The 26,097-nt window shown below is 53.4% G+C and overlaps 1 protein-coding gene across 1 annotated transcript; it reads right to left on the bottom strand.

The window, feature by feature from the left end:
* Window positions 1-9,273: 9,273 nt before the first annotated feature.
* On the bottom strand, window positions 9,274-19,584 carry Rpn1 (ribophorin I). The gene is made up of 10 exons (XM_046466910.2): window positions 19,279-19,584; window positions 17,290-17,354; window positions 16,722-17,028; window positions 15,048-15,257; window positions 13,501-13,693; window positions 12,811-12,910; window positions 11,504-11,642; window positions 11,286-11,405; window positions 10,689-10,934; window positions 9,274-9,663 (listed from the first exon to the last, which is right to left on the bottom strand). Exons 1-10 carry the CDS (start codon window positions 19,534-19,536, stop codon window positions 9,481-9,483), a joined length of 1,821 nt encoding a protein of 606 aa, XP_046322866.1. The 5' UTR covers window positions 19,537-19,584; the 3' UTR covers window positions 9,274-9,480.
* Window positions 19,585-26,097: the final 6,513 nt, after the last annotated feature.

Genomic DNA, 26,097 nt, shown 5'->3' with positions numbered 1-26,097 from the left:
ACAACCCAGTAGCTTGAAGATGACACTAAATGGTCATAGTGTTACTTAGATACACAGGCACAAGCTGGGCACGGTGGCGCGCACCTGTCCCCCCAGAGGCTCGGGAGGCTGAGGCAGGAGGATCGCAAGGTGGAGGCCAGCCTCCGTAACTCAGGGAGGCCCTGTCTCTAAATAAAATAGAAAGAGGGGCTGGGGACGGGGCTCAGGGGTGAAGCACCCCTCTGGGTTCAATCTCCTACCTCAACCCCAGTCCCCAAGCCATGCACACGAGGGTCTCATGAGAAAGTCCCCAGGCAGGCTGAGTCACCGGGGCCTTGTCAGTCCCTCTACCAAGTCCCCCATACTTCCTCCAAGTGGCTCAGATAATGCAACGAAGATGACCAGATGACCGTCGTTGATAGTGAGTAATAGTGACGCCTATAAACACGATCTAAGATACAGATTCTGATCTGCGACACCCCCCAACCCCGTCAGCCTCCACAAGTGGAAACTGGCTTGTTTAAGATCACTCAAAAAAAATTAGAATATCGGGCCTCACCATTAAAATATATATGAATATATCACATAAATATTATGTATATATTTAAGCTGGGCACAAAGGTTTACAGCTGTAATCCTGGTAGCTCAGGAGGCTGAGGCAGGAGGATCGCGATTTGGAGGCCAGCCTCAGCTACTTAGAAAGACCCTGTCTCAAAATGAATTTTTTCCTTTTTAAAAAAAAAAATTCTTAAATGTCCAGGGCTAGGCATGGTGAAACTTTAATCTCAAGTTAAATAGCAGATGAAAAATGGAATTTTTTTTTAATGCTGGTAGATTTCAAAGTGAATCAGAAAGATCCCATTTTGCAGGCGACTTTAGGCACTCCCGTGTAGGTGTGGGGAAAAAAAACTATAAAGCTTTTTCTGTGTCTTCAAAACACATTAGCATTGCTCACAAAACGATGCTTCATTCATTTTATTGAATTTAGAGGCGATCTTTAAATATTGGTCATGTTTTCCAGGTGCAGTGGGGCACGCCTGTCATCCCAGCAGCTTGGGAGGCTGAGGCAGGAGGATGGCAAGGTGGAGGCCAGCCTCAGCCACTTAGCGAGGCCCTGAGCAACTCAGCGAGACCCTGTCTCTAAATAAAATATCAAATAGGGCTGGGGATGGGGCTCAGGGGTTAAGCACCCCTGGGTTCAATCCTCGGTACCAAAAAAAGAAGTTATAAATATATATAAAAGGAATGGGTAGAGGTTATTAGAAGTATTATTATTATTGCTGCAACGACAGAATGATAGTTATTATGATCGTATAGTAACATGAACATATATTATATGTTTATATATGATCTTGTATATAACATGGGTAATATTATGCATTGGTGCATTATATATCATATTGTATATTATACAATGCATCGTATGCATGATATCTAATAGACATTCTATGTTAACATATATTATGCATAATATATAATACACGATAACATATTACACATTGACATTGATTATAGTAATATTCTACATCATATATTTTAATATAATATATAATTATATATTTCAAATATATAATATAGTAATATTGCATATTACTATTATATAACATTATATATTTTAAATATATAATATAGTAATATTATATATAATATTATATTATATATTATTATATAATATATAATATAGTAATATTATATATAATATTACTATATTATATGTTTAAAATATATAATATGTGGGCTAGATCTGTGGCTCAGTGGTAGAGCGCTTGCCTCCTACGTGGGAGGCACTGGGTTAGATCCTCAGCGCCACATAAAAATAAATAAAGGTGTTGTGTTCATCTACAACTAAAAAAAATATTTTTTAAGAATAGACAAGATAATGTTATGCATGATCATTATCATATATGTTAATATATTTACATAGATTACCATGCTTGTTATTTCGTTACATACTACTATACGTAATCGATTAGATGAGATGCTACTATGTGCTATGAGGTATCATCATTATAGACCAACATAAGTGACGGTGACCCTGGGTGATTCTATATCATAACTAATTTAGGTGACATGATGATAAAACCTTTGTCATGTCACAATGTCCTCATTGTGGAGGGCCCCCTGTGGCGCTGGTGACCTTGAGCCAGGCCTTCCAAGGGCACAAAAGCAGGGCCGCCTTCCTGCCTTCTGGGTGCCTATGGCTTGTGGGGACATGGCCAGCCCATTGTACAGATGGGTGACTGAGGCTCCCCAGTTTTTCCTGGGTCCCAGGCCTGGACACTCCTTGGCCCCCTGGCTGTGGCCCACCTTGGGCCCTGTGCCCTGGATGTTGGAGTCAGGGGGGACGGTGGCATCAGAGGCAGAGGCCACCACGGGGCAGGGTGGCCGTTGCTGGCCCCTCCTGGCCCTGCCCACACAGGGCGTGAGAGGCGTTTGTGAAATCCCCAGCTCGCGGTTGACCAGAACTCTGAAATCCCTGGCCGAGACCGGAATCCATGCAAAGTCTGTATCCTGATGTGGTCAAGGGGGTGGGTGGGTGAGGGCAGGTGGAGGCCCGAGGAGGCTGGGGCGGCCTCCAAGCCCTGCTGCACCCTCCCCTGCCCACGGGTTCCGGAAAAGGGCCCATCTGACAGGACCCGGGGCCCTGATAAGGACCACCTGACCAGGAGGCCCCCCACCCCCCCCAGGCTGAGAGATTAATGCACAAAATCCTCCCCGGCCTCCCCCACCCGAGGCTGGGAAAGGAAGGACCGGAGGGAGAGGCCTCAGCCACAGATAGATAGGCACGGGACCGAGCCCAGCTCTGGCCACCTGGACAGGAAGAGGCCAGGGGTGTGGATGGAGGCCTAGCAAGCATCATGGCCGACAGTGGAACCCAGGGCTGGCTTTGGAGGCTCTGGGCCATCGGATGCAGGGACTCACGCCAACCCTCCTGATCCAGCTGCTCTTGAGAGAAAATCCAGAAACCCAAGGACGGCCTGGTGGGGGTTGGGTGTGTTGTCACTGTTATTTACAGATTTAGGGGGTCCCTAGGTGGCACAGGAGCTCAGGTGTGGAGGCTGGCCTCCAACTTGCGATCCTCCGGCCTCAGCCTCCCGAGCCTCTGGGATGACAGGCGTGCTCCCCCGCGCCCCCCGACTGATGATTTTTTCAATAGTGCAGATGAGTTCTGTTTTGGACGATGATCATGACATTTTGTAAGGATCAGCAAATCCAACTTCCAGCTAGCGGGTGGCACTGTAGTCAGGGACGAGGACACTCACCAGATCCCAAGCACCTACAGCCCAGGAGTGTTGTGAGGAAATACGACCATCGCAGACACCATTTTCTGAGCATCTCCTGTGGACCCAGCTCTAGGGTGACTCTGGGTGCCCTCCTAAGTCCGGCCCTGTCCCAAGCCTCAGGAGCCAGGCATGAACAGGAGGAAGAAATATAATTAAAACGTAAGGAGCTGGGCTCAGAGGCCCACGCCTGTCATCCCATCAGCTCAGGAGGCCGAGGCAGGAGGATCGCAAGGTGGAGGCCAGCCTCAACCACTTAGCAAGGCCCTGAGCAACTCAGCGAGACCCTGTCTCTAAATAAAATAGAAAAAGGGCTGGGGACGGGGCTCAGGGGTGAAGCACCCCTGGGTTCAATCCCTGGGACCCAGACAGGGTGTCACAAAACAAGGACCTCAGCCTCTCCCTCCCCGGGTCCTCGTAGACCTGGGCCTCAGCTACCACTCAGAGGGTTAGGGACTCAGTCCCTGGCATGCGAAGAGGGACGCCAGCCTTTATTAAGTGCCTACTGTATGCTCTACATGGCCACAGCGTGTCTGCAGGTTCTGATGATCAACTGGGCCCACGGCTTTGGTACCCCACAGACTCAAGGACTGTGGCAATGACAGATCCCATTTGGGGACCGGTCACTGGGTTCCAGACCAAGCTGAGGTCCTTCCAGAAGTGGGCAGGGACTTCAGCTGTCTTTCGCTAGGAATCAGTGACATAAGGATGTCACACTGGCTTTGGAACAGCTCAGTGACAATTACTGACTCTTTTTTTTTTTGGTATCAGGGATTGAGCCCCAGGGGTGCTCAACCCCTGAGCCCCGTCCCCAGCCCTTTTTTCTATTTTATTTAGAGACAGGGTCTCGCTGAGCTGCTTAAGTCCTCGCGGAGTGGCTGAGGCTGGCCTCCAACTCGCGATCCTCCGGCCTCAGCCTCCCCAGCCTCTGGGATGCCCAGATGAAATCATTTATGGACGTGAAGGGGGTCTCCCGTCCACGATTTCTTTCATCCTCAACAAGAGCCCTGTGAGATCACTCTGGGGGCGACCCCGTGTTGCAGGTGAGGACACTGGGGCCGGCAGGGTCACCCCCACCACCATCACCAGGCTGAGGCCCAGCGCGCCTGCGCACTCAGGCTCTGGCTTCCCCTGCCGAGGAGGCGCAGATGTGCGAGGTTCGGGCGCCCTCTAGTGGCCATGTCCTGTAAGGCCCCTGCCAGCCTCTTCCCTGAAGTCCCTCAGGGGCCAGCGCCCAGGCACCCCATTTTTGCAAAGGGGACAACAGGTCTCTAAAAGGAAGCAGTCACTTTTATTCAGGGCCACGGGACACGGACATGGAATAACTGGAAGAACAGCCAGATTGGGTGCAAAAAATACACCACGAATCCTCCAGGGCTGTTGACATATGTCCCAGAGGTTCTGGTTTATTCAAACCCCAGGTCTTCTACTCCAGCTGGGTCATCTGTACGTCTGTCTGTCGTAGGGGACTCTGTAAGGGATGAGCATGTGCCCTGAGGCTCATGTGCTGGAAGCTTGGCCCCCAGGATGGTGGAATTGAGGTGGTGGGCCTTTAAGAGGCGGGGCCTAGGGAGAGGTGGTTAGGTCATGGGGCTCCACCCTCAGGAAGGGTCAGAGCTGACCTGGTGGAAGGGGAGTGATCTTTCCAGACCAGGTTTTGGGGTCTTTTGTTTGGGGTTTGGGCTTTGGTTCTGGGAATTGAACCCAGGGGTGATTATCACTGAGCCCCCCCCATCCCCAGCCCCTTTTTATTTTTTTTTAAATTTTGTGACAGGGTCTCGCTAAGTCACCCAGGGTCTCCCTGTGACACCAGATTGCTATCCAGCAGCCCACCCCATCTGCATTCTGTCGCTTCCCTTTGTGCTTCTGACACAGCCCCAGGGGCCCTCACCAGGATGCCAGTGGCATGTCCTTTAGACTCATCCAGCTACATAAACCTTTTTACTTTATAAAGCTCCCGACCTCAGGCATTTTGTTATAGCAACAGAGAAAAGAGAGCGACAGGGCCGGCCTGCTGGGTTGGTTCTCTGCTAGGCCACAGATGGGCAGAGTCCCTACCATCAGACACCCTTAAACACAAAGACACACGGAGACACAGCCCAAAATGGCTCTCCGTTTCCCTGTCCTGGGTGTGCACAGACCCACGCTGTAGCTCAGGCCTCAGTCTACAGATGGCTTCTTTTTAGCCGAGTCCAATTCAAAGTGTCCCTAGCCAGGCATGATGGCACACGCCTGTCATCCCAATGGCTCAGGAGGCTGAGGCAGGAGGATCGCAGAGTGGAGGCCAGCCTCAGAAACTCAGCAAGGCTCTAAGCAACTCAGCGAGACTCTGTCTCTAAATAAAATATTTAAAAAAGGGCTGGGGACGGGGCTTAGGGGTGAAGCACCCCTGGTTTCCATCCCTGATACCCTCCCCCCAAAAGAAGGACCCCTGGGCTCCCTGCAGTGCTGGTGGGTGGAGGTCGGGCCTCCCCTGGAACCCACTGCACACTCAGCCCCTGACTTCTCCACCCCAGGCCTCTGCAAGGTTCACCAGCTCCAGGTCCCCAGCCTCGTGGCGGAAGGAGGGCAAGCGGGAGGGGGGGGGCTCTCTCCTTCAGCTACAGCTGCTTCTAGAACTCTGTCTGCGTTGGTGGCCCCAGAGGCCCCGGCCTCCAGGGGAAGGTCCAGAGGGGCCGCAGCCGGAACTAAGACTTTGGAAACAGCCCTGGAGAAAAGCCCGAGCAAGTCCTGAGTCTTCAGTGGATAAGTCAGAAACCCAGAGCCTGGGTGTGTGGGTGTGGCCATGCCCTGGTGCACAGGTTGTGGACTGCGTAAGAGTCCTGGGGCCACCAGGAGCCAGGTGTGGGCAGAGGAAGCCGGAAACTGAATGAGTGGGTCCTGGAGGGACGGCAAGGCCATGAAATGGGACTTTCGCAGCCACCAGGCCTGGGGTGGGGAAGAGGCCAAGGAACAAGAAAGGGAAAGATGTCAGGCCCTCCCCTGCTCTTCAGACGACGAACTCCGTGTATCACATCACCCCATTTTTTATCAATTTAAATTTAAATTATTTTAGTGTCTTGTCTTTTCTAAATGTCACACCAGACTTTTTCTGGGCACCAGGGATTGAACCCAGGGGTGCTTAACCGCTGAGCCCCATCCCCAGCCCTTTTTGAGTTTTATTGAGAGACAGGGTCTCCCTGAGTTGCTGAGGCTGGCCTCCACCTTGCGATCCTCCTGCCTCAGCCTCCCGAGGTGCTGGGATGACAGGCGTGTGCCACCGTCCCTGGCTAAAGTCCTGTTTACAAGCCACCCAGTCTTTGGGGATTGGTTGTTAAACAGCCATCCTCTCCCAAATCTGCCCAGGGAGGGGACAGAGGCCCCCTAGATCTCAGGCCACCCGGTCCCCAGGAACCAGGCCCATCTCCAAAATGGCGCCGGGGCCTGGTCCAAGGCAGAGGCTCCTGCAGAGGCCATAAGCCCTGGGGGGACACCCGGGGGCGTTTCCTGTCTAAGCCTGTGGCCCCCCAACCGCTGGCAGGGCGGGTTTCCGGCGGGGGCTGCGGCCAGGCCTGCGCTATCAGCTCGGCACCAGACGCCCCGGTCAGGATACTTGTGGTGAAACTGTGAGAGCCCACTGATCCTCCCCATGTCAGCCTCCAAGACAAATGTAAGTGGGAACATGTCACCCGGCCCTTCTGGAGCCCTCTGAGCCACAGGCCAGGGCTGCAGGCAGATGTCCAGGACTGAGCCCTGCCACCCAACCACCTATGGCTACAGGGACATCCACTGAGTAGGCCACTGGGGTCCTTCCCACATCTTGGAGGCCAGGGCTTAGGGATGGAGGCTACCCTGGGGATCTGAGCCGAGGTGAGGGAGAGGGGACCAGGTCACCCCTCTTCACTCAGGGTGAAGGCCACGGGAGAGGGGACGCTGGGTCCAAAAACCAAACGGGAGCCAGGGGGGGCAGGGGTGCACGCCTGTCATCCCAGCAGCTTGGGAGGCTGAGGCAGGAGGATCGCAAGGTGGAGGCCAGCCTCAGCCAAAGTGAGGCCCTGAGCACCTCAGCGAGACCCTGTGTCTCCATAAAATAGAAAAAAGGGCTGGGGACGGGGCTCAGGGGTGAAGCACCCCTGGGTTCAATCCCAGGTAAAGAAAGAAAAAGGGGGAGGTGTTGGGGTCAAGGGCATGTCACCCTGCAATAGAGGGATGCCGCCCCTTCATGGATTTACAAGGGGAAACTGAGGCCATGTTTACTACTGGGGAAATCAAGTGCCCAGAAAAGTTGGGGTGCACACACCCTGACCCTAAGTGGCAGAGCGCTCAGGATGCAGGAGGCAGGGCTGGGGAGGGGTGCAGGGGACCCCACTTGCGACGCCCCCCCTAGGATGCTGGGGGGCACCCACTTTGGCTAGCCCTGTGGCCTCCCCGTGGCCTCCACAAGGCAAATCTGAGAACCCAAGGTCCTATGACTCTTTTGCACCTTGCACACAGGCTCCCCGCGACCCCAGACCCAGTTTTAGTTCGAGTCGGGGCGGCCATTCCACGCCTGCACCTCTAGGTGGCGCTACAGCCAGGGAATTGGCTTGGAGGGAAGCTGGGACTGGCTTGACTGTCGGCGCGGCCGCACGCATGCGCGACTTTTCTAGCCCGTCTGCGCCTGCGTGTTCAGCCTTCCTGCTGGGCGCCACCTAGTGGCGGGCGGATGATTTGCAAAGAGACTCCAGAGCGCAGGCGCAGCTCGCACCCGGGGCCTGCGAGCCTCCCGTTGGTCCAGCAGAGGGCGCTCGCCAGCCACCTCGCAGGCGGAGCAATGGTGACTGTCAACCTAGGAAGCAGGGACATCGTTCCGATTTTGGTTTTGCACTAGGGATTGAACCCGGGGACACTCGACCCCAGAGCCCCGTCCCCAGCCCTATTTTGTATTTTATTGAGAGACAGGGTCTCCCTGAGTTGTTCAGGGCCTCACTTTGGCTGAGGCCGGCTTTGAACTTGAGATCCTCCTGCCTCAGCCTCCCGAGAGGCTGGGAACACACGCATGCGCTACCACACCCGCCCCCCAAACTTTTTTTTGGAGGGGGAGGGGTGTATGTGAGAAAGAGAGAGATGGTCTCGCTAAGTTACCAGGCTGGCCTCCAACTTGTGATCCTCCTGCCCCAGCCTCCCCACCCACCCAAAGCCTTCTTCCGGGTTTACTGATCACAGATTCCAGAGGTGGAGGGTGGCGTGGAGGAGACGGACAGAGTCACACAGGACTTACTGAGCCTTCCTTTCCAGTTACCTGAAGGATAAGCAGGAAGTGGGTGGGGTTAACCCCAGGTAGAGAGAGGAGAGGAGAGAGCATGACAGTCACTTGGCACCGTCAGTCTCTCTGCCCAACGTCCTCAGCTCCATCCATCCTTGCCAAAAATTCCAGCTTTTGCCTGGATGGTCACAACAGGCTCTGGGTCTCTGTCCCACCAACCTTTGGGCTTCAGTGTGTCATCAGCCAGAATATAACCCTAAGCGTGTGTCCCCTGGGCCTGGTCCTCCTGATTCTAAGGGGAAGCCCTGGGGCACTCTGGGATCCTCTGCTGCCCTCTACCTCATCTTGTGGACGCCATCAGGTCTGAAAGCCCCAACGTGTCCCAGGGCCTTTGCACCTGCCCAGAGCCCACTATCCTTCCACCTGCCTCTCCTACGGGGGTCATCGCTCCTTTAGGGAAACCTTCCCTCCCTCCTAGTACTCCCTGGACACCTTCCTCACAGGGCAGTCACTTTGTGACTACGAGTTGGGTCATTTGACTGACAACTGTCTCTAGGAACCATCTCTGGCTGGGTGCACTGGTACAGGCCTATAATCCCAGCGACTCTGGAGGCTGAGGCAGGAGGATCCCAAGGTGGAGGCCAGCCTCAGCAATTTGGTGCATCACTAAGCAACTCAGTGAGACCCTGGGGGCTCAGGGGTTCAGCACCATCACTGCTTCCTTAATGCTGAATAGAACACCACGCCCAACCACCACTGAGAAGGCCTTTTGTTCAAAACACAAACATGTTCCGGGTTTAATAAGATTCTTTTGAAAGTTTAAAAAAAAAAGAAAAAGGAGCAATTTAGGGACAGGGGACAGCCTCTTGCAGTGCCTGAGGCAGAGCCCGCTTCTCTTCCCTGAAGACCTTTAGCAATTACAGCTGGCGGCCTCTTCGAGGCCGGTCCTCAGCCTCCCTCCCCAGCCTCCACCCGCCCGGGCTCGGGGCAGCAGGGCTACAGGGCGTCCAGGATGTGGTCGATCTTGGTGACCAGCTCCTGACGCTTCCCTGAGATGAGCTTCTCGTTCTCGATGTAGGTGTCCTTCTTGAGCTTGCCGGCCACCAGCCGCTCGGCCTCCACGGCCGACTTGAGGACCAGCTCCTTGACCTGCGCGTCCAGCTTCTGCATCTCGCTCACCTGGGGGGGGAGGGTGACAGCAGGACAGGGTCACCACTTCCTGGGCCCAGAGCCAGAGCTCTGGAAGGAGGAGCCACGAGCTGGTGAGTGTGGCCGCTCTCCCCCAGGCGGGCCTGCATGTGCAAAGGCCCTGGGGCAGGTTGGGGCTTTCAGACCTGAACAGAGGGGCAGGCTGTGGAGGTCAGCGGGCCTCCTTCACCTCCTCACAAAACCCAGCAAGCACCAGGCGCCGTGGCCACGCCTGTCATCCCAGCAGCTCGGGAGGCCGAGGCAGGAGGATCCCAAGTTGGAGGCCAGCCTCAGCAACTCAGCGAGACCCCGTCTCTAAATAAAATATGCCCCTCGGGGTCCCTGACCACCCAGTCCTCTCCCGGGAATCCCAGTCCTGGGATCATTGTCCTCATGCGCCCGGGACTCTCAGAAACACGAGATCCCATGTTTATCACGTGTCACCTTCACGAGGACACTGCACCTGGCCCTGGGGCCCCTGACACTGCTGAATGTCAAGCCGAGTGACTCTGCTTTCCTGACACTTGGCAGGGGATGTCCCCCCAGCCCTTGGTGGTGTCCAGCTGAACTCCTGGACCTCGCTGGGCAAGCGGCAGGAAGGAGGGACACCGAGTGGGTGTCCTCCGTGTGCCAGGGGACCTGCCAGAAGCTTCCACGTGGCTTCACCCTGGGTCCTCAGATGAGGCTTGCTGTGCATTTTGGTTCCTGGGGACAGAACTAGGGGGCAGTTCACCACAGAGCCCCGTCCCCAGCCCTTTCTGTATTTAGAGACAGGGTCTCACTGAGTTGTGGAGGCCGGCCTCCAACTTGTGATCCTCCTGCCTCGGCCTCCCAAGCGGCTGGGAGTGCCCTGAGCCTGGCTCACCTCTGGGTTCTCGGCCACAAGCACAGACAGCGCTAGAGAGGCCGCAGAGGTCCCCCCAGGCCCGCTCACCACCAAGACCCGGCTTCCCATGTCCCCAGCCGCTGCGCCATCACCCCAGATGGACGGTGGAAGGATCCCGAGGGACACTCACTCGGTCGCAGAGGTCGGAGCCCTCGGTCTTCAGGCGGGACTGCAGCAGGGCGATCTCGCTGCTCAGGGCTTTGTGCTCCGTCTCTAGGCCCTTCTTGCCGCTGTTGAGCGTGGACACGTCGCGCGACTGCTTGTACCTGTTGATGGTCTCGTCGAAGTGGCGGTAGAGGCCCAGCCTCTTGTTCACCAGGCTCAGGACCTGCTCCGTGATGCAGGCCACCTTCATCCTGGCCTCCGCAGCCGGGTCCTGCAGCAGGGGACAGGGGCTCCTGACCACCCAGACCTGAGCTCCCAGGGATGCCCACGGCCCCCGCCATTCAGGCAAGAGTCGCGCACAGGACACGGACAGGGAAGGGCCGGGGCTGAGTGGCACAGCGCTGGCCTGGCTCGTGGGAGGCCCTGGGTTCCAATCTTAGCATCATGTGACAATAAATAAAAATCAAGGCCTTCAAGTCAAATCTAGGACGTTAAAAGAATCTTCTTAAACAGACTCAGCCGGGCCTGGTGGCCACGCCTGGGAGCCCAACCCCTGTGGAGGCTGAGGCAGGAGGATCCCAATTTGGAGGCCGGCCTCAGCCACTGAGGAGCGGCCAGGTACCTTGGTGATGGAGAAGTCGAGGCGCACGTAGATGATGACGGTGAAGAAGAGGACGTAGAAGGCGGCCACCACCAGCAGGGGCTCCTGCAGCATCAGCACCTTGTTGAAGGTGTAGTGCACCTGGGGGGACAGGGCACAGGGACCTGGCTCAGGGCTGCGGCCAGGGGTCCCGGATGCAGGCCCGCCCGGGGGGGGGGGGGGGGAGCGGCCGCACTCACCACGAGGTCCTGGATGTGCTGTTCCACCAGGTTCTTCTTGTGGGCGACGATCACGGGGCGGCCGAAGGTGTCCAGGTAGGTGTAGTGCAGCTCATCCGGGGCCCGGCTGATCTCGTAGGGACTGTCCACCTGGATGTTCCTGGGGGCAGATGGGGACACGACAGAGCCTCACACCAATGGCCCTGAGGGGGGAGGTGGCCAAGAAGTCCGAGGCCAAGGGAGCCAGGGCAGTGGCCCATGCCAGGATCCCAGCAACTCAGGAGGCTGAGGCAGGAGGATCATGAGTTGGAGGCCAGCCTCACCAACTCAGTGAGAATCTGTCTCTAAAAGGGCTGGGGATGGGGCTCAGGGGTTAAGCACCCTGGGTTCAATCCCTGAAATCAAAGAGAAAGAAAATCACTACCTGTGCCCTCCCGCCCCCTGCCCGCCTTTGGACCCCTGGGAACATCTGCCATTCGGAGATGGCTGACCTGTCACCAGAAGCCTAGTCTGAGGCCACACTCATGCCTGGGCAGCAGAGGACCCTCAAGGGCTCATGGTACCAGCCCCGCCAGGTCACGGGCTCCAGCTCCCAGCACATCCACCCACGAGAGCCACTCAGGGACCTGGGGGCCTCAGGAGCTACTACAGGAATGACGGCGTCGTCTTTTATTTCTTAAAATTTTCTGTGGTTGTACTTGTTTATTTTCATGGGGGGCTGAGGATGGAGCCCAGGGCCTCACCCGTGCCAGGCCAGCACTCTGCCACCGAGCCCCCAGCCCCAGCCCTTTTTATCTTTCATTTAGAGACAGGGTCTTGCTAAGTGGCTGAGGCTGGCCTCCAAATCAGGATCCTCCTGCCTCAGCCTCCCAAGTTGCTGGGATGACAGGCATGGGCCACGGTGCCCGGCTCTCAGTTCTTAACCCTGGGTTCCCATGCCAGCTGGGTGCCAGGTGACAGTTCTAACTGGCTATTTCGACCTTCACTATGGTCCTGTTCATCCTGAAGAAACTCCCTCACAGTAAATCCTTCTGATAGTCAGACCTATATAAAGGACGTGCAGAGCTTGTTCGGGGTCCCTGCTCCCCATCAGGGCTGCGGGTGCCCGCTGAGCCCCGGCTGACTCTCTATTCGTGTCTGTCCCCTCCAGACGCCCTCGCTGCCCGCTCAGGACCTGAACAGAGCGTCCTGTGGGACGTGGCGTGAGCGTCACTCAGCAGAGACAGGTTTCTGGGTCAAAGCTGTTCGATGAGCACCTACTCTGTGCCGTGGTTTAGGCACCAGGGGGAGCCGGAAGGAGGCGGGTGTCAGGGGGACGGGGCACTCACTTGGCGCCCTCGGGAAGGATGATCTTCACCGTCAGGGAGTCGATCACCTGCTCATCGAACACGTGGTCCACGAACCTCATCTTGAGAGCGTACTGGTCACCTGGGGGACAGAGCGACCACAGCAGGGCCTGAGCCACAGGAGGGGCCAGCAGGGGGCCAGCAGGGGGTGTGGCCGCCCTCCTGCTCCACAGAAGGCAGAGAAGCCTGTGTCAAGGCGCGGTGATGCGGAGGCACAGGGGTGAATGAACCCGATACTGAAGCAGGGGTCTGAGACGGGGCCAAGGCCACCCCAAACCAAGCCTCCTACTGCAAGGAGCAACAGAAAAGGGCCAGGTGCCTTCGTCCTGAGAGAAGTTACGCAAGGAACACGTTAGCCAGGAGTGGGGGTGTGTGTCTATGACCCCAGTGGCTCAGAGGCTGAGGCAGGAGGATCGCAAGGTGGAGGCCGGCCTCAACCCTAAGCAACTCAGCGAAACCCTGTGTCTAAATAAAATAGAAAAAGGGCTGGGGACGGGGCTCAGGGGATAAGCACCAATGCCCAACATGAAAAGGAAAAAGAGTCGCTCCTGCTACCCAGCCTTCCTGACGATGGAGGACGTTCTTTCCCCATCTGGGACAGGTTAAAAACAGGAACAATGATCGAAAGAAATCAGTTCGTGCCTTATTATGGGAACGACTCTGAACACTGACCCAAGTTGTAGAGGTACTCGTAGCTCGGGAGGTTGTAGCCCACGATGTAGTGGGTCTTCCATCCTCCAAAGAGGGGGAAGCGAGGCCGGATCTCCATCTCCACAGAGTCGTCCAGGATGAGGAGGTGGCTGGTGGACACGTTGCCGATCTCATCCCGGTAGTACACGTCCTGGGCGGCAGCGGGGAGGATGGTCTGCAGGGGAGGAGACAGCCCTGCTCAACACTCCAGAGGAGTGCTCTGAACCTCAGGATCGTCTTCGGGACCAAGATCTTCACTAGTACTTACTTCAACAGCCCCAAACCATCAACAGCCGTAAGGAGTCTGACTCCCCACCCCCCCAAAGCTTCGAGATTTCTAGAAATTGCATCTACTTCTCAATCTACAATGCTAAATAAACAAATTCTTCTAAAACAGGAAATAAAGCAGATTTGGAGGTGGGTACGGTGGCCCCGCCTGTCATCCCAGCGGCTTGGGAGGCTGAGGCAGGAGGATCGCAAGGTGGAGGCCAGCCTCAGCCACTTAGCAAGGTCCTCAGCAACCTGGCAAGATTCTGTCTCTAAATAAAATAGAAAAAGGACCAGAGATGTGGCTCAGTGGGTAAGCACCTCTGGGGTTCAATACCCAGTAGCAAAAATAATAATAATAATAATAATAATTCATAATAATAATCTTACTATAATTATTTTCCAAAGAGATAGAAATTAGACGTAAAAGAAATGACAATAAATTACTAGGTGTAAGGTCTTGGAAGGGATTTCTTCTTCTAATATTCTTATTTTATGATGCAAATCTGCAAGTATATTTTAATAATGGGGGAGGGGGAATATCACACCTTTGTTCTCGAGGGGGGGGTCCCTGTACAATATTTAAGTTTATAAAAATGTTTTTAAGGGGCTGGGGTTGTGGCTCAGCAGTAGAGCGCTCGCCTAGCTCATGCGAGGCCCTGGGTTCGATCCTTAGCACCACATAAAAATAAGTAAATAAAGATATTGTGTCCCACTAAAAAATAAATATTAAAAAAATAATAATAATAAAATAGAAGTATTGTGCCCACAGACAAGTAAAACATAAATATATATGTGTATATACACACACACACGTATATTTTGAGAAAAAGAAAAAACAGAGACATGTAAACCGTCAGCACAATACTGTGTGGACAGTGGTACAGTCACAGTGTCCTCCTATGTCACAGATTCCTTAGAAAACATGGTCATTTACATAAATGGCTTCTAACACTGTCACTCGGCTACTTGAGCATAGTCACTTTCTCTCTTTTTTTTTTGGTACTGGGGATTGAGCCCAGGGGTGCTCAACCACAGAGCCCCGTCCCCAGCCCTTTTCATTTTTAGAAAGATCTAAGTGGCTGAGGCTGGCCTCCACCTTGCGATCCTCCTGCCTCAGCCTCCCCAGCCGCTGGGATGACAGGCGTGGGCCACTGCGCCCCCCAATTTCCAACAACTGTATTTGTCTAGTTTCCAAAAGCCACAGGAAGGCGGACACAATGACATCAGCCTCTCCTGGTGTCCCAGGGGGCCCTTCAGACCTTAAAGGAGCGGATGGAGGATATGCCGCTGTCGGGCTGCCTCTGGTAGTCGTAGCGGGAGAAGGGCCCCTTGAGCACGGCGCCCGTGTGCTTGAGGTCCACGTTCTCCTCCACGGCGATGTTCCCCCAGTGGGAGACCTCGATGACCCGGGTCATGCTGGTGATGGTCAGGAACGGGTTGTTGTTCTCGTAGTGGACTTTGAAAGGATCCTGGGCGGGAAGGGAACCAGGATCAAGGTTCTGGCAATGCCAACACCCACACAGCACAGATGACTGGGGACCTTCTGGAACGCTCTACCACGGAGCACTGTGCCCCTGCCCCTTAAGACAGGGTCTCGCTAAGTTGCTGAGGGTCTCACTAAATTCCCGAGGCTGGCCTCCAACTTGAGATCCTCCTGCCTCAGCCTCCCAAATTGCTGGGATGACAGGCGCACGTCACAGCATTTAGTGAATTATGACGTAGGTAATGGATGCGACGTTTTAAAATGTGTACTGGGACTTTTTGTTAGAAATAAATGTTCGCAATATTGTTATTAATTGGAAAAATGATACCCTAAATCACTTAAGTTCCAATGTAAATATCATTTGACTTTTTTTTTTTTTTTTAGTTTTGGTCCCAGGGATTGAACCCAGGGGTGCTTAACCCCTGAGCCCCGTCCCCAGCCCTTTTTTATATTTTATTTAGAGACAGGGTCTTGCTGAGTTGCTCAGGGCCTAAGTGGGTGAGGCTGGCCTCCAACTTGCGATCCTCCTGCCTCAGCCTCCAGGGCCCCTGGGATGACAATCGTGTGCCACCACATGCAACCAAAGGAATTGTTAATATTTAAAACATCCTCGCTTTTTTAGAAATGATGTGGAGGTAAAATGACCTGCAGTCACTCCAAATGATATCACAGATGACCCCCGATGTGTGCTCTAAGATATTCCAGCAAAGAAGACTTTTTCGCACATTTAAAATTTTTCAAAATAACAAGAGCTTCTTCAGCCTGACCTGCTTCCTCTTGTCGGAGTCCCAGCCCCAAGGCCTCAGCCACCACAGCCACCGCATGAGATTCCCTGTGGCCTCTGTTCCTCCAGTCCTCCTACCCAGTATGCCTCGCTTCCTCGGCCAGCCCCATTTCCACTCCCCAGTGCCATCCCTAGCCTCCATCCGTGCTGTCAAAAGGAGACATGGACTCTGACAGGTCACTTCACAGGAAGTGAAAAACTCTGGGGAAGATCTAACCAGTGATTTCAGATTTCCATCCACCCCCTACGAACAGTCCCTGTGGGAGGGGTCTGCTTCACTGAGCCTTGGGTTCCTGGGACTGCGCTCAGTGTAGAGGCACTGGGTTCGAGTCTCAGCACCGCATATAAATAAATGATTAATAAAGTTCCATCAACAAGTAAAAAAAATTTTAAAAAAAGCACAAATTAAGAGCTTGGAATGGTGGTGCGTGCCTAGAATCCGAACAGCTCTGGAGGCCGAGGCAGGAGGATCTCAAGTTAGAGGCCAGCCTCATAAACTTAGCGAGGCCCTGAGCAACTCAGCGAGACCCTGTCTCTAAAGGAGGCCTGAGGAGGCCCCAGCTCCCAAATCTAACCTTCCCACAGCCACACCGGGGCCTCCTCCTGGGGGACACCTCCCCTCCGAGCCTTGGTCTGAGGTGGGCAGAGCAGGGCTGGGTGACCCACCTGACTGTAGGCAGGAACGTTCTGGAAAGGCCCGTAGTCCAGCACGTCCTCCGAGCGCGTGGGGCTGCCTAGCTTGGTGTAGCTCTCCACGTTGCGCGAGGCCAGCTTGACGCGCATGGTCTGGGTCTTGGTGGGGTAGGGGGAGTAGAAATAATGGTTGCCCTCGAACACCACCAGCTGTTTCTCCGACTGGGTGATCTGCGTCGGGTAGGGCTGAAGCACGTGGGTGTACACGGTCTCCACGACGAGGGAGATCTTGGCCCCGGGGTCAAGGGCGACGGGGAGCTTGACCAGGAAGAATCTCCCGCTGGAAGAAAAAAGAAGCCAAAAGATGAAGGTCGCCTGGTAGGTGGCCACGCCCAGCAGCTCGGGAGGCTGAGGCAGGAGGATTGCAAGGTGGAGGCCAGCCTCCGCAAAAGTGCAAAAGCCCTCAGCCACTTAGGGAGACCCTGTCTCTAAAGAAAATATAAAAAGGGGCTGGGGACAGGGCTCAGGGGTGAAGCACCCCTGGGTTCCATCCCCAGGAATCTCCCCAAAAAGAAATGGGTCTCAAACATTTTGAGCTTACCTTTTGCCCTTAATTTTGGTTTCCCGGACTTCTAGATTGTTCTCTTCCTCCTCTTCTCCCTTTACCTAGAACAGGAAAAAAAAGGTCATTCTTTCCTGTCTTTTGGTTTTTAAAATTTTCAATCGACAACTGACCAACAACCCCAGAACGTCCACCATGACGTATTCAAACTTTTGAAAGGTAGAAGTTCGTGTCAGGAGAGGTTTTTTTGGGGGCTGAGCTGGGGATGGAGCCCGGCGCCTCCCACACCAGCAAGTGTCCTCCCACTGAGCTGCACCCCAGCCCCAGGGTTTCTTTTTTCAACCTGAAACGTAGCACTTTCCAAAAGTTCCAACGTTTCCTTCCTGACATTCAACTATGCAGAGGCACAGAAAATAAATAGCATTTTAATGAGGTAATAGATACGACCCAGGGGCCCTCCACCCCTGAGCCCCGTCCCCAGCCCCTTTTTCTATTTTATTTAGAGACAGGGTCTCGCTGAGTGGCTGAGGGCCTCGCTAAGTGGCTGAGGCTGGCCTCCACTTTGCGATCCTCCTGCCTCAGCCTCCTGAGCGGTTGGGATGACAGGTGGGCACCACTGTGTCTAGCAACTGCAGGTCTCATATCCCCAAACGGGCCTACCTCACAGCCACCAAGGCAGTCAAAGGTAACCACAGAGGTCCAGGGTAAAAGTACAGCCCTGACCTACCCCTCACCGTGAGACCTCGTGTGCGCTGTTAAACACGGTCCCAGACTTCGGACTTCTCACCTGCCACAGAACACCTGCACCTCAAAAGTGAGAATGTACTTTAAACACCTAATGCAAATTCAAAAGGGACAAAAGGAAAACGAAAAATAAAGAAGCTTTTGGAGGCTCTGAATGGTGATCATTGTAACTCCATGTGACATCAGTGCAGAGCCACCAAACTGCATGACCTCTCTACAGCTTTTGATTTTTTTTTTTTTTTAGTTCTCGATGGACCTTTATTTTTTTTATTTGCTTATTTATATGTGGTGCAAGGAACTGAACCCCGACTTACGAGGGCAAGTGCGCTACCACTGAGCTACAACTCCAGCCCCAACCTGCAGCTTTTTATATACAAATTATATTTTAAACAAAGATTGGGGGGTTGGCGGGGCTGGGGTTGGGGCTCAGTATGTGTGAGGCCCTGGGTTTGACCCTCAGCACCACATAAAAAAAATAGATAAATAAAATAAAGATACTGTGTCCAACTACAGCTAAAAAAAATAAATATTAAAAAAAAAGAAGGCAACCATTAACTAAAAAAATAAAAATAAAAAGCTTGGGAGAATACATTTTAAAAGCAAGACATGAATTAAGTAGAGCCACCCAGCCTGTCATCGCTCTCCAACTGGATGACAGGAGGGCGGGTCTCCCGCTGTGATCTATTGATACTGTGACATCATGAAACCATGGCTGGCTTTCCTTAAAAAGAATGTTTTCTTTTTTTTAATTTAAAAAAAAAAATGAATAAAAGAATGAGGTTGGACATTCGAGTCCTTTAACTTGAGTGGGAGCGCAAGCTGAAGTCTGGAGCCATCTTTGCAGAAGAAACCCCTGAGGGACACTGCGCTGCGGGGCCACACCTGGAGTCCCAGCCAGGTGGGAGGCCGAGATGGGAGGATCGCAAGGTAGAGGCCAGCCTCCACAACTCAACAGAAAATCCTGGGCAATTGCACAGGACCCCCGGGCGTGGGGCTCGCAAAGGGGTGCGACCTTGGGTCCCAGGCCCCTGCCATCTCTCCGCCTGTCGCGCCCGAGGACCGGGGAGTACCCAGGCTGGACCCGAAGGGGAGGAAACGGGCTGCGTGGGGTCCACTCGGGCCGCCGCCTCGAGGCCCGCGGTCAGCCTGCGGGGACTCCCAGGGGAGGCCGAGCGCCAGGCGCCGAGGTCACCCGAGGAGCCGCCCACGAGGCGCGTGATGACGTGGCCCCGGCGGTGGGGACCCGGGGACCCCGCCGGGCGGGAGCAGCGCGTCCGCTCTCACCTGCACGCCCAGGTGCGCCAGCCGGGCCTCCAGTTCCGGCTCCAGGGCCAGGACCAACGAGGTGACCCGCGACGAGGAGCCGCCCGCGTGCGCCAGGACCAGCTCGGCCGTCACCTTGGCCAGGTGGCTGCTCAGGTCCACCGTGCGCAGCACTTCCTCGTTCACCAGCGGCTGGGCCTCCGGGGAGGCGCCGCCCGGAGCTGGGGCCCAGGCCCCGAGCCACAGGAGCAGAAGCAGGCAGGTGGCGGGCGCCTCCATGACCCGGACGGAGCTGAGCGCCAGGCCGCCGCCACCGCGCCCCGCCTCCAGGAGCCTCCCGCCACTACGCAGCTGCTGATTGGCTCCCGGCTGGCGCCACAAGATGGCGGCGCCCAGCTGGGAAGGACCCCGTCTCCCCGGCAACCGGGCGGAACCCAGCTAGAAAGGCCCCCCGTCTCCACGGCAACCGGGCTGTCCTAAGGGCGCCTGACTGCAAACCTCCCAGTCTCCAGGGTAACCGGGCTGCCCCCTAGGCGCCTGACTGGAAACCTCAGAATTCTGTCTGTGCTGCTTCTCGCACGGCTTTGTTCCTGATCATCACACTTCGCTTTATTCCTGCAACAACAGCCCTTGCTTAATTAACTCCCTGCTCTCTGGCATTTTTGCTCCATGATATTAAAAAAATTTAGCTTAGACTAAATCAAACTTTGTGCTTGCTCCCAGGGGAAGCTAAAATTGGTGAACCCAACCTGGGGATGTGGCTCAGACAGAGGTAGAGCACTTACCTGGCATAGGAAGCCCTGGGTTCCATCCCCAGCACAGATTTAAAGAAAAGAAAAAAAAAAAAGAACTTATGCAGAAACCAAGATTGTCTTAAAATTGTCTCAAAGTATCTCCCCACAATGTTTAGAAATTACTAAGGGGTCAGGTGGGAATAGTAAGTTTACACTCACCTGAAGGATCCTGGCTGGCACCACCGTGATTCAAGGTTGACATCACTCCAGGCATCAGATGTGGTGACGCTTTGTTCCTAATGATATGATTCATTCAGAGAAGGACATGAAGCCAGGCGTGGTGATGCACACCTGTAATCTCAGCAACTAGGGAGGCTGTGGCAGGAGGATCGTCAAGTTGGAGGCCAGCCTCAGCAACTGAGGAAGGCCCTGTTTTAAACTTAAAAAAAAAATGTGGGGGGGGATGTAGCTTAGTGGTAAAATGACCCGTACCAAAGAGAGAGAGAAAGGTACGTCACTTCTGATAAGCCATAACTGAGAGAGAGTCCCCAAAATAAAAGAATTAATCTATTTTCATTGTTATTCCTTGTAGATTGCCTGAACACCCTTTTTTAATGAGAAAGAGGTACAGCAAGGGTTGTTTTCTTCCACTGTGTCTGGGGTGATCTAAGGACTCAGTAAAAGTAGAGAAGATCAAGTCCGTATAACTCCTAGTCTGCACATTAGTGTGTCATTGAAACCCCACATTTCCCCCCCTGTTATGGAAAGTTAGTGCTCACTGGCACTAAAACAAAATCAAATACTAAGCCCATCCATGGCCTATAGAAAAATGTCCACAACAATACTTCGTACCCCAAATGCATATTCTAATCTACTGTAATCAAAGCTCTTTGGGTAGCAAGTAACAGAAACCCAACTTAAATTAGGCATAGAAATATGTAGTATAAACTGGTATTATAAAAATTGAAAAAAAAAATGGATTAAACAAGAGGAATGTTTCTTTATCATGCAAAATCTTAGGAACCTTCAACATTTTTTTAGAGTCTTGCTAAATTGTGGAGGACGGCCTCAAACTTGAGATCCTCCTGCCTCAGCCTCCCAAACTGCTGGAGGTATATGTATGCATAAGTCACCACACCCAGCTGGATCTGTTTTCGTGTTTTTGGTACCAAGAATTGAACCCAGGGTTCTGAACCACTGAGCCACATCCCCAGCCCTTTTGATGTTTTATTTAGAGACAGGGTCTTGCTGAGTTGCTGAGGGCCTCACTAAGTTGCTGAGGCTGGCTTTGAACTTGCGAACTTTCTGTCGTCTCCCCCCCTGGTACTCTCTAAGGCCCAGTTTCCTTCTTTCCACCCCCTTCTCTTGCCTCTCCCAGAGGCTTGGATCACCACCGATCCCAAGGAGGCTGCCAGAATAATGATCAGTCCAATTCTTTTCAACCTCCAGAATCCAAATCAGAGAGTCAATGTGTAGCAGTTCAGCCCAAAATTGTCCTCCTCCAAAACCCACATTGCACCGTAACCTGAAAACCTATTCAATTCTGGCAGACTAGATATTGCTCTGGCAGACTAGATAGGGCAAGTAGAAAGTCCTTTCTTGTATTTATTTCTTTATTTTTCTTTATTTTTAATGTGGTGCTGAGGATCGAACCCAGTGCCTCAACACATGCTAATCCAGCGCTTTGCCACCGATCAACCAGGTGAAAGACTTCTTAACAAGTTTGGAACTCCAGCTCTGCATCTCTAGGCAAACTAAAAAGTTTCTTCTCAGCAAAAGAAACAATCTGTGAGGTGAATAGAGAGCCCACATCCTGGGAGTAAATTTTTACCCCTCACACATCAGATAGAGCACTAATCTCTAGGGTATATAAAGAACTCAAAAAGTTAAACACACACACACACACACACAAAATAAGCCAATCAACAAATGGGCTAAGAACCTGAGCAGACACTTCTCAGAAGAGGATGTACAATCAATCAACAAACATATGAAAAAATGTTCATCATCTCTAGTAATTAGAGAAATGCAAATCAAAACCACTATAAGATTTCATCTCACTCCAGTCAGAATGGCAGCTATTATGAAGACAAACCACAATAAGTGCTGGTGAGGATGTGGGGGGGAAAGGCACACTCACACACTGCTGGTGGGATTGCAAATTGGTGCAGCCAATATGGAAAGCAGTAAGGAGATTCCTTGGAAATCTGGGAATGGAACCACCATTTGACCCAGCTATCCTTCTCTTTGGTCTATACCCAAAGGACTTAAAAACAGCACACTACAGGGACACAGCCACATCAGTGTTTATAGCAGCACAATTCACAATAGCTAAACTGTGGAGCCAGCCTAGATGCCCTTCAGTGGATGAATGGATTAAAAAATGTGGCATGTATACACAATGGAATTTTACTCAACACTAAAAGAGAATAAAATCATGGCATTTGCAGGTAAATGGATGGCGTTGGAGAAGATAATGCCAAGTGGAGTTAGCCAATCTAAAAAAATAAAATGTGGAATGTTTTCTCTGATATAAGGTGACTGACCCATAATGGGGTAGGGAGGGGGAGCATGGGAGGAATAGAGGAACTCTAGATAAAGGCAGAGAGGTGGGAGGGGAAGGGAGGGGGCAGGGGGTTATTAATGACGGTGGAATGTGATGATCATTATTATCCAAAGTCCGGATAGGAAGACATGCATTGGTGTGAGCATACTTTATATACAGAGATATGAAAAATTGTGTTCTATATGTTTAATAAGAATTATAATGCACTGCATTTTTATGCATTTTTAAAATAAGATCATGCATTTTATTATTTTTTAAAAGTATTTTTTAGTTGTCAATGGACCTTTATTTTATTTATATTTATGTGGTGCTGAGAATGGAACCCAGTGTCTCACACATGCTAGGCAAGCACTCTACCACTGACCCCCAGTCCCTAAATTATGAATTTTTTAAAAAATAAAATTTATTTAAATTAAATATTATTTAAAAAAAAAAAACATTTGGAAGCTCATCTCTAGGCCCACTGGCCCCGCCCTCAGCCAGGCCCCGCCCTCAGCCAGGCCCCGCCCTCAACGTTAGACCCCCAAGCCCTGCAAAAAAACAAGTTTGGAAGCCCAGCTCTGCATCTCTAGGCCCGCTAGCCCCGCCCCAGGCCCCGCCCACAGCCAGGCCCCGACCGTGCCCAATGCGCAAGCTCAGACCTCGCCACCCTGCCCGATACGCATGCTCAGACCCTCCCCCTGCCCACCGCGCAAGCTCAGACCCCGCCCCAGGCAACTAACCCAACCCCGCCCCTTGGACGGCCTTCACCGCCGACCCGGAAGCAGAAGCCCCACGGGGTCAAAGACAGAGCCATTGCGGCAGCACGGCCGCCAGAGAGCGCTGGAGTCGCTGCGTTGGCTCGTCCCTCCCTGGGGACGTCAGCAGGGGGCTCCGGAAGTGGCGGCGTTCGCCGTCCATCATGACTGCCTCAGGTCGGGCTGCGCGAGACCCCGAGGGGGGGGGGTCTTCGTTTCTTCGTTTCCGGGAAGCGCGGTGACCCGGGCGCGGCGCGGGAGTCGGGTCCCAGCGCGGCGCCGCGGCGTCCCCGGGCGCTTCCCGGCGGGCGCGCGGCCCACGCGGCAAGATGGCGGCCGCCTGCGGCCGGGGAGGCGGCGCTCGGGGGCTCCGCCCGCGCTGGTGGGGCCGGGCCGCGCCGCGCCGCGGTGGGTTGGCCTTGGTGGCTCGTCGCGCCCCGTCGCGGGGCGTCTGGCTGCGTCCCCTCTCAGCTACCAGAGCCGCGGACAGCAGGGGACCTCTGTGGGCGCGGCCTGGCTTCCGGTTCTCCCGCCACGACACCAGGACGCGGAGGGGGACTTTCCCCGGGGACATCTGCGACTCCCTGCGTTTAAAGCGGGGACGTACCGATGGGGACGTGGGACGTGGAAGATGTCACGCCCCGACGCGGTGTGGCCCCGGGGGAGGAACGAGGGGAGGGCGGTGCGCGGGTCCCCTCCTAGGGACACGGCGGCCCGGGGAGGCCATCGCCATCAGGTGCTGACCACGGACCCCAGCCCCTCGGCCTGGCGCAGTCGGGAGCGCCAAGTGCCGTGCTGCTTGCTGTCACCTCTCAGTGCCACCTGTCCACGCCTAACCCCCCCCCCCTCGGGCCGGTGGCTCGTTTCTCCACCAGGAAAATGGGTCCATCCGAGGCGTCCCTCGGTTCCCGAATAAAAGCTGTGCTGACCTGTGAGGGTTGTCCCTCGGCGGGTCCCTTGGTGCCCACGGGAACAGCTCCAAGGCTTACAGGACAGCGTAGCGCAGGGAGCTGGGCACAGAAGATGCTGTCATTTATTTGCTCCTGGAGCTGGAACCCACGGCGGCTTGACCACTGGGCCACCTCCCCAGGCCTCTGTTTTTTTGTTGTTGTTGTTGTTGTTCTTGTTTTTTTTTGACTTTTGATAAATTGCTGAGGCTGGCCTCCAGCTTGGGATCCTCCTGCCTCAGCCTCCCAAGTCGCTGGGATTCGGGCATGCGCCATTGCGCCCTGATCGTTCATGTTATTAAACAGTAAGACCCACATAGGGCTGGGGCTCAGTGGTGGAGCGCTCACCTAGCACGTGTGAGGCACTGGGTTCCATCCTCAGCGCCACATGAAGGCATCTATGAGCTTTGTGTCGCATACTAAGAAGAGGAAAGGGGGATGGGAGGAAATGGTACCAGGGATTGAACTCGGGGGACACTCCACCCCTGAGCCCCAGCCCCATCCCTGATTTGTATTTTACTTCGAGACAGCAGCTCCCTGAGTTGCTCAGGGCCTCGCCAATGCTGAGGCTGGCTTTGAACTCACGATCCTCCTGCCTCAGCCTCCCCAGCTGTTTGGATTACAGGCCTGTGCCACTGGACCCGGCTTTCTTCCAAAATATTTGAAAAGATGAAATTCAGTTGGCAAGGATAAAAGTTTCAAGGCCACTCCTATAGTGCTTGCTGCAAAGAACTGCAAATTCCTAGCCTGAGCCCTCTGAGAAGCTAGATGGAGTTATTTGTGGGAAGATAGAGGGTGGGCAAGAGATTGAGCCTTGAAAATATTCAAGATATTTGTTGATCAGAGGAATGCTTTTCTGCTAGAAGTGCACGTATTCTCAGTGACTTTTTCTGCTAGAAGTGCCCATATTGTATCTTAGACTTTTATGGTTAGTATCATGGGAACAGTAGTAGCATTGAATTAAACGATTGAATTAGAGTTTGAGCCAAGTCTTGCCTTAGAGTCATCCAGAAAGGTATTTCCAATGCTTAAAAAAATCAAAGCAGAGCTGGGGTTGTGGCTCAGGGCTAGGGTGCTCGCCTAGCAAGTGTGGGGCACTGGGTTCCATCCTCAGCACCAAATAAAATATTGTGTCCACTTATAACTAAAAAATAAATATGTTTTTAAAAACCAAAGCAGTTTCAGCATTTATTTTATTTTCTTATTTTTATTTTTTGGTACTGGGGATTGAACTCAGGGACACTTAACCCCTGAGCCCCGTCCCCAGTCCCTTTTATATTCTGTTTAGAGACAGGGTCTCGCTGAGTGGCTCAGGGCTTCACTAAGTTGCTGAAGCTGGCCTCCAACTTGCAATCCTCCTGCCTCAGCCTCCCAAGTTGGGGGGATAGCAAGTGAGTGCCACCAAGCCCAGCTCAACATTGATTTTGAGTTGTGGATTTAAATAGGAAAGAAGTGTTCAACCTTGTTATGGTTTAGGTAATGAAGTGTCCCCCCCCCCCAAACAAAAACGGTGGGCCCTTCTGCCATGATATTCTGCCTGACCTCAGGGCCCAGAGCTATGGAGTCAGTCATCTACGGATTGAGACTTCTGAAATCCTGAGCTAAATAGACTGTTCCTCTTCTAGTTGTTTTTTTCAGATCTTTGGGTCACAGTAATGAAAAAGGTCACAATAGTCCTCCATAGTGAGTATGGTCAGCCACTGGCCATGCTGAGTTTTCACACTAGTAAAATTAATTTTGACACTAGAGGAATTAATTTCACGTACCACTTGAAGTTTGTAGAGGCCATAAATATGACATACAGCTGACTTTGTGGCGTACACCTGTGATTCTGGCTACTCAGGAGACTGAGGTAG

This window comes from Marmota monax, unplaced genomic scaffold, assembly GCF_021218885.2.
Source record: "Marmota monax isolate L192 unplaced genomic scaffold, Marmota_monax_Labrador192_F-V1.1 WCK01_AAM20220418_F8-fsc00249, whole genome shotgun sequence".
Taxonomy (NCBI): domain Eukaryota; kingdom Metazoa; phylum Chordata; class Mammalia; order Rodentia; family Sciuridae; genus Marmota; species Marmota monax.
This window is presented reverse-complemented; position numbering and strand designations above follow the sequence as displayed.

Excerpts from the sequence above, each read along its gene's own strand:
- Rpn1 (XM_046466910.2), bottom strand. The coding sequence starts at position 19,536 with ATGGAGGCGCCCGCCACCTGCCTGCTTCTGCTCCTGTGGCTCGGGGCC. Across the intron at positions 15,258-16,721 it reads ACGTTCCTGCCTACAGTCAG|GATCCTTTCAAAGTCCACTA; the intron begins GTGGGTCACCCA and ends CTTCCCGCCCAG. Across the intron at positions 11,643-12,810 it reads ATCCTTCCCGAGGGCGCCAA|GAACATCCAGGTGGACAGTC; the intron begins GTGAGTGCCCCG and ends ATCTGCCCCCAG.